Source organism: Ichthyophthirius multifiliis, assembly GCF_000220395.1.
Source record: "Ichthyophthirius multifiliis unplaced genomic scaffold scaff_1120509251372, whole genome shotgun sequence".
NCBI lineage: Eukaryota > Ciliophora > Oligohymenophorea > Hymenostomatida > Ichthyophthirius > Ichthyophthirius multifiliis.
This window is the reverse complement of record NW_004085937.1, coordinates 27833-35286: the sequence shown is the minus strand read 5'-3', so window position 1 is coordinate 35286 and position 7454 is coordinate 27833. Positions and strand designations below refer to the sequence as shown.

Below are 7454 nucleotides of genomic sequence, written 5' to 3'. Positions count from 1 at the left end.
TTTTATATTATTTATAAAAAAATAAAATATTATTACATTATATATGCTAATATAAATATTTATTGTAACAATTTTTAAAAGAAATATTCATTTTTTTCCTAAAAGAACTTTTATATGATTTTCTATTTAATTATTGTTATCTTAATAGGTATTTCTTATAAATTCTTTTATTAAAATAACAAAATAAATAATAATACAAATATATATTATAAAAATTATAATAATTATACTTTATTCCAAAGTATTTTTATAAGGCGAATTCTAATTATAAATTTTTACTTCATCTTCATTATATGCTAATGTTTAAAAAAAAGTCATAAAATAATAATAAAATTTAATAGTAATTATTTATTTACTGTTTTTAGGTCTATGTTTATATAAGCTTTAAATTGCTTATTAATTAAATTTTTGTAAATTGTTTCCTTTATTTTAATAAATATTTTGATAATAGTTATCAATAATATTCTAAGATTCTTTATTAAGCTTAAATTTTCTTGTCTTTAAGATTCTTTGTTTTAATTTAAAAATTATTATTATTAAAATTCTTGTTCTTATTAATAATATTATTATTATTATTATTATTATTATTATTATTATTATTATTATTATTATTGTTTTTTATATTATTTATTATTATTAATTTTCTGCTTATTTTATATTTATTTGCATTTTATTTTCTAAAGCTTCTTATATTTCCACTACATCTTAGATAGTCGAACTTTTTCTTAAATTATTATCATTAATGTTTTTTATTTTTAATAATTATATCTTTATTATTTTTATAGAGAATCTTATTCTTATATATTATTTACATTTTAAGAAAATTTATTTTATAAATCTTTTTAAAATCTATATTCTCCATAAGAATTATATTAATTTACAGTTTATATATTTTAATTTTCTTACTACATGCTATTTTGGTGACTATTTATTTAAATTTATTACTTTTATTAATATTAATTATAAGGATTTTAACTAATACCTATTTTTTATTATGTTTCAAATGAAAAAGTAGTCAAAAGTGTATCTACACTAAAACATATTTAATTTATTTCATTACATATATTTTCTATTTTGTTTATACTATGGTCTTCTTTTATTTCTTTATCTAATATATTATCATTTTTGCCTTTCTTTTTTTATCATCTTCTTCTACTTCTTCATCGTCTTCATTCTCTACTTCATCTTCATTTTCTTCATCATCGTCATTTTCTTCTTCGTCTTCGTCTTCGTCTTCTTATTCTTTATCTTTGTTTTTATCTTCATCTTCATCTTCATCTTCATCTTCATCTTCATCATCTTTTTCATTTTCATTATCTTCTTCATCTTCTTCTTCTTCCTCTTCTTCTTCTTCTGATCTATCTTTTTTTATTTATTTTATTTTTAAGTCTTTGTTTTTTTTTTTTTACTATCCTCTTCGTCTGACATTGATATTTTAGTTTTTATAACTTTTTAATTTATTAATTAAAAAAAGAATTTAAATTATTTTATTATTTAAATAATTATATAAAATAAAATCAATATTCTTAATTTTTGTTTAAAAATTAATTTTTTTTTTTTTTTCGAATATTTTTTATTTATATTTAAATCTTAATAAAATTAGTATATTTTTTATTAAAAAAAAAAAATAGATTTTTTTTTTTAATTTTTTTTTTTTTTTTTTTTCAATTATTAAATTCTTATAAAAACTAAAAATAAGCCTTAAATTATTTTTTAATTCATAATTTATTGTCTAAAATATCATTTAGTTTTCCGATTTCTTTTGATAATTAACTAATTTTATTATCAATTTATTCTTTGTATGGTAAAAAATTATTTGCAGATTAATAAAGAAGATTATTCTGTTAACTTTATTATGATTACATTAAACTTTATTATAAATATAACTTTTCTTATTAACTATTTAAAAAAATAGGTTTATTAAATTAAGTTTTTGGTTAATTATAATAAGAATAAGAAAAAAATTTCTATAATCACCTTTATTTTTAAAAAGATAAAAAAATAAAAAAAATTAGTTATTTTTACCATATTTATTTTATGAAATTTAATAATGTTTTTGATAAGGTTTAAAATTATTATTAAATTAATATTTATTATTAGTAGACCTGTTAGACTAAAAATCTACTATAAAAAAAAAAAAACAATATATTTATAAATACATATATATATATATATATATATTTATTTATATAATACTTTGCTTATTATTATTATCTTCTATTTTTATATTTTTTTCTAATTTTATTTTTAGTTTCCATTTATCAATTTCTTCAGTTTTATTTTTTATTTCTTCATTTAATCTTTCTATTTCTATTGATAATTCATTTATTTGACTTCCCATATTTTCATATTTTTATTATAAATTTTTATGTTTTTCTTACATAGATTTTAATTCATCATCATATTTTCTTATTTTTATATTATCTTCATCCCTTAAATTTTAAAGAGTTTCTTATAGAATTTTAATTTCTTCTTTTAAGCTTTATTAACTTTAATTATCAATTTAATATGGTATTTAACATCCTGTTTCTATTTAATTATCTTTGGCCATAATTACTGAGTTTAACCTATTATTTTCTTTTGCAAACGTTTCTATTTATTATTATAACTAAAGTATAATATCACTATTTTGGGATATTTCAGAAGATTATTATTTATATAATACTTATTTTAATGAAAAAAAAAAAAATTGAATAAATTTTACATATATTTTACTATCGATTTCTTTATTTTTATATGATAAAGCATCATTTAATCTTTCTATTTCTCGAATAAAAAACTATATTTATTACTCTATATTCTTTTACTCAGAATTTATTGATTATTAATTTATAGACTCTTGCATTTATTTTATTTAAAATTTTAACTTTTTTTATATATTTTTTTAAAAAATTTAAAAATATTTACATTATCTGTTTCTTCTTATTTAGCATTTAAAGAAAAATTAATACGTTCATTTTCATTAATTAATAATAAAATCTAAATTATGAAAAATATATAAAAAATTATAATCTTTTAAATTACTTTTTTATCAACTTAGTACATTTCATTTGATTATCTTCTTGATATTGAATTTTTTTTTAAATCTATAATATTTTGTTTATTAATTTAAACAATTTCATCTAATATCTTTGTATAAATATATTATATATATATATATATTATTATATTTATTTATAATTTATATATTTATATATATATTTATTAAAAATTATAATAAAAAATATAAAATAAACATATTGTGAATTTTAAAAACTGTCTGAGTTTTTGCATTAACTATCAGAAATTATCGAATCATTATTTTTATTTTTATTTTTATTTTTATCTAAAATATTTTCTATTTAATCGCATATTGTTAATATATCTATGTTTTTCTTTTAAACTTTTTAATTTTTTAAAAATTCAAAGATATTTTCTTCTTAATTATATTATAAGAATTCTGAAATTTAAGAAAATAAATTCTAAAAATTTTATTATATTAAAGGATTTAAATTCACTTTTTATAAATTTTGAAAAAAATTATTTAGTTATTATTTTAAATTCATATCAATATAATTATTCTCTAAATCTTGCTAAAAATTTAGCAATTAATTATTTATTTTTATTAATTTTTATTATTCTTATTATTTCTAAAACAATTAATTTATTAATTAACTTAATACCATATCAAAAGGCTTTTATTAATGATTTTGCTTTTTATGAATATTTTCTTTAATACATAAACTGCACATTTAATTTAAATATTAGTTTTTTTCTTATTTACATTATGGATCTATACAAATCATATTCATTTAGTTTTCTTAATGATCTTTATTTAGTTCACAGTTATGATATTTTAATTTTTAAATTATTTCTAATAGTATCTCTATATGCATATTTTATTTATTTGCTTTTAAAGTTTTTATTAATTTAAATTTTTTTATTTTTTTTTAAATTTATTAAAATAAATAATTATTTATTTTATTTTCTATAAAAAAAAATAATTATAAATAAATATTAAATATTAATTATTAAAAAAAATTTTTAGTTTTTATATTATATAAGAAAAAATAAAATAACTTGTTTGATTTTAAATATAAAACTTAATAATTATGAATTATATATTATTTTGTAATCAAATATATAAATCTAATATTGCCAATTTAAAATTTGTAAGTATATAAAATAAAAGGAGGATAAAAAAATACTCAGAATAAGTATAATAAACTACTAGTGATTAAAGGATATTAATCAGTAATGATATATATTAAAGATGCTATTTTATATTTAAATAAGATTATTTAATCTTAAAAATAAATTATTGGCTTTAATATTATATTGAAAATAAAGTTTATTTAAATGAAAATATCATTATGAAAAAAATATATTAATAAGAATTGATAAATCATTAATATATATTTTTTTTAAATATATTATATTATTTATTATAAATATTGGTATTGAAAAGAAATTTAAAATTCATTATAAAAATTAAAAAGAAATATATAATATAATAAAAATTATTAATAGTTTTTATTATAATAAAAATTTTGGTAATATATATATATATATATATATATATATATATATATATATATATATATATATATATATATATATATATATCGCAATTTTCATAAATTTATATGGCATTATTTTATAATTTATATATAATTATAAATAAATATTTAATTTATTAAATTTTTATTAATAATAGTCTTTCATTAAAAAAATGATATCTTTTTATAATGAAAAAATTACCAAATAAATAATTTATATAAATATATTTAAAACATATTTTATATTAAAATATATTTTAATATTTAAATATGTAAATAAAAACAACTAATTATACAATCTTATTTTTATAAATATTTCAAAATTTTATTTAAAAAAATTATATAAATTAATATTTTCTAAGTTTTCGGTTATGCTAATTTTTATAAGTTTTATATTTATTAAACTCATATTTATTTAATATACAATATAATTTATTTTTTTATATACTTATTTATTCTGAATTTTTTAATAGTATATATTTTTTTATTAAATTAGCAAATTTACTTTTAAACTATATAAATTTTACTACATTATAAAATAAATTAATATAAAACCTATTAAATGATTACTTATAAAAATAAAATAAAAATTTAAAATTTGTTCATATAAGTATATATAAATATGTATATAAATGATTTAGATAATTTTATTCATCTAATAATTTTTTTTTTATATATATTATTTTCAAAGTTATTGTTTTTATAATTTCTTCTCTTCAATATTTTTTTTTTATTATAACACTTATATCTAATCTTTTCAACTTAGCCTACTTTCTTTCAAAAGGAGCCTCAAAAGTTCATTTTTTTCTTCTAAAATTTGTTAATTACTTCTTTTAAAAATTTTTGACTTTTAAATTGAAAATGGTTAATTTTTTTTACAAATTCTAAGAACCTTATAAATTATTTTTTTTTAAAAAAAAGTAATAATTTATGTATGCTTATATTTGTATACTCTTAGTCCATTTCTACTGTATTTTCTTTAAGGGCTTCATCTATTCTTTTAAGTTAAAAAAAATGATGATCGTTTTTTGAGGTATAAAGTAGCTCAAGTAGCCATTACACTGGAGGAAGGTTCTAAGTATTAATACAGAGATTTTCAGGTTTTATTATTTAAGTTATTTCTTCATATACTTTGATTGCTTTATTTTTTAGTTTGTTATAATTTTTATTTTATAGAATCTTTTTTAGGAGCAAATTCTTATCCAGAAGCAATTTTAAGTAAATCAGATATGTTAAAGCATGTTTTTACATTTTTTTAGTTATGGAAGGATAAATCCAAAGTCAATCACATTCCAATAAGTGTTCTCGTAATTTTTTAAATGAACATTAAGTTCATCTTTACTTAAAATAGCATAGAGTTTTTTTATATTCATTTTTATTTTTATAATAATTATTTATTTCGTTATAATGAATATTAATGTAATAAATAAATGTATAATTAATTTTCAATTAAAATACTTAGTATTGAAAATATTTAGCTTACTTTATTTCCAAATGTCTTTATAAATTTAATAATTAGAAATTAAATTTTATTTTAATGTAATAAAAAATTTAAAACAAATTTTAAAAAAATATTTTTGTTTATTAAAATTATTTTTTTTGATAAAAATTATTTTTTATGAATCAATATTAATTTATTTAATTAATAAATTTTACTTTTTTATTTGCACACGAAAATATTTTTTATAAATATTTTTTTTTTCAATTAAATATTTTTAATTTAAATTAAATATTGTATTTAATTAAATATAAATTAATAATAAAAATAACTAAATATATTAGATTCCTAGTCTATTTAAATATATATATATACAAATATATATATAATTACAAATATAAATATATATATATATATATATATATATAAATTTGTATATTTTTTTAATATTATAAATTATTACTGAATTTAGTTTAATATCTTAATTTTTTTAAATTATTTATCTATTTTTAATTTTTTTATAATTTTTTTTTTTTTTAATTCATAATTTTATATACATTTGTTTCGTACATAAATTATTTTTTATTTTAAAAAAATAAAATATTTTCACTTAAAAATTATAATGAAATAACATATAATTTTAAAATATTTATTTTTAAACATGAATTGATATTGTTATATTAATATATTTTTTAATATAAAATCATAAAATATAATAATATAAAAGCTAAAATATATTATTATTTTTATTTTTATATTTTTGATAAATATCATTGATATTATTTTTTTGTTTGATAAAAATATATATCTTTAAAATACCTTTTTTTAAACTCTTTAATATAAATATTATTTTAATTTTATTTTTTAATATTTTAATTAAAGAATAAAGATATAATTATTATTATAATATAACATAGTTTTTAATTTTTGATATACTTAAAATATATTCTTATATTAATAAAAATAAAAAATATAATTGTTAGGCTAAAACTAATAAGTAATTTTAATAAAATAAAAATAATTATTTTATTTTATATTATATATTATTTACAATAATAATCTTTAAATTTTATTTTAGTAAATATATTTAAAAATTTAATTAATTATTTACATATATATTATTTTTATTCGTTTATTTTATTTATATTTCTTTTTTTATTATATTAAGTAAAAATATTAAACGAAATTATTATTTTATTTATATATTATAAATTAATATAAAAAAATAAAAAAAATATTAATTAATATTAATTATCAATAAAAAATATTAAAGTATTTAATAATATATTTTATATATGTAAAATATATATAATTTTATTTAAATTTTTATAGGTAAGATATATATTTATGTATATATTTTCAATTTCAAACGAGAAAATATTTAATTTTGTATTTTATAGTTTATAAAAAAATAAAAAACATTAATAAAACCTTTATATTTTTAACCGGGTTATTAAATTAATAAAAAAAAAATAATT

General features: G+C 12.6%; 1 protein-coding gene across 1 annotated transcript, besides 23 other annotated features; it reads right to left on the bottom strand. All coding sequences in view use genetic code 6, as the record gives it.

Annotated features, from left to right (window-relative positions):
- Nucleotides 1–454: 454 nt before the first annotated feature.
- IMG5_191230 (hypothetical protein) lies at nucleotides 455–1428 on the bottom strand (the record flags this gene model as incomplete). Its single annotated transcript, XM_004025081.1, has 3 exons — nucleotides 455–508; nucleotides 1085–1362; nucleotides 1410–1428. 3 exons carry the CDS (start codon nucleotides 1426–1428, stop codon nucleotides 455–457), a joined length of 351 nt encoding a protein of 116 aa, XP_004025130.1.
- Nucleotides 501–611: a microsatellite.
- Nucleotides 527–639: a microsatellite.
- Nucleotides 1143–1355: a microsatellite.
- Nucleotides 1146–1355: a microsatellite.
- Nucleotides 1429–1631: 203 nt separating the features above from the next.
- Nucleotides 1632–1665: a microsatellite.
- Nucleotides 1666–2143: 478 nt separating this feature from the next.
- Nucleotides 2144–2192: a microsatellite.
- A 23-nt stretch (nucleotides 2193–2215) lies between these two features.
- Nucleotides 2216–2249: a microsatellite.
- Nucleotides 2250–2264: 15 nt separating this feature from the next.
- Nucleotides 2265–2312: a microsatellite.
- An 822-nt stretch (nucleotides 2313–3134) lies between these two features.
- Nucleotides 3135–3201: a microsatellite.
- A 96-nt stretch (nucleotides 3202–3297) lies between these two features.
- Nucleotides 3298–3325: a microsatellite.
- A 270-nt stretch (nucleotides 3326–3595) lies between these two features.
- Nucleotides 3596–3629: a microsatellite.
- A 906-nt stretch (nucleotides 3630–4535) lies between these two features.
- Nucleotides 4536–4605: a microsatellite.
- Nucleotides 4601–4649: a microsatellite.
- Nucleotides 4650–4743: 94 nt separating this feature from the next.
- Nucleotides 4744–4796: a microsatellite.
- Nucleotides 4762–4807: a microsatellite.
- Nucleotides 4762–4810: a microsatellite.
- A 1088-nt stretch (nucleotides 4811–5898) lies between these two features.
- Nucleotides 5899–5938: a microsatellite.
- Nucleotides 5939–6099: 161 nt separating this feature from the next.
- Nucleotides 6100–6156: a microsatellite.
- Nucleotides 6157–6224: 68 nt separating this feature from the next.
- Nucleotides 6225–6288: a microsatellite.
- Nucleotides 6289–6337: 49 nt separating this feature from the next.
- Nucleotides 6338–6404: a microsatellite.
- A 265-nt stretch (nucleotides 6405–6669) lies between these two features.
- Nucleotides 6670–6713: a microsatellite.
- Nucleotides 6671–6713: a microsatellite.
- Nucleotides 6714–7094: 381 nt separating this feature from the next.
- Nucleotides 7095–7136: a microsatellite.
- Between the last annotated feature and the right edge of the window lie 318 nt (nucleotides 7137–7454).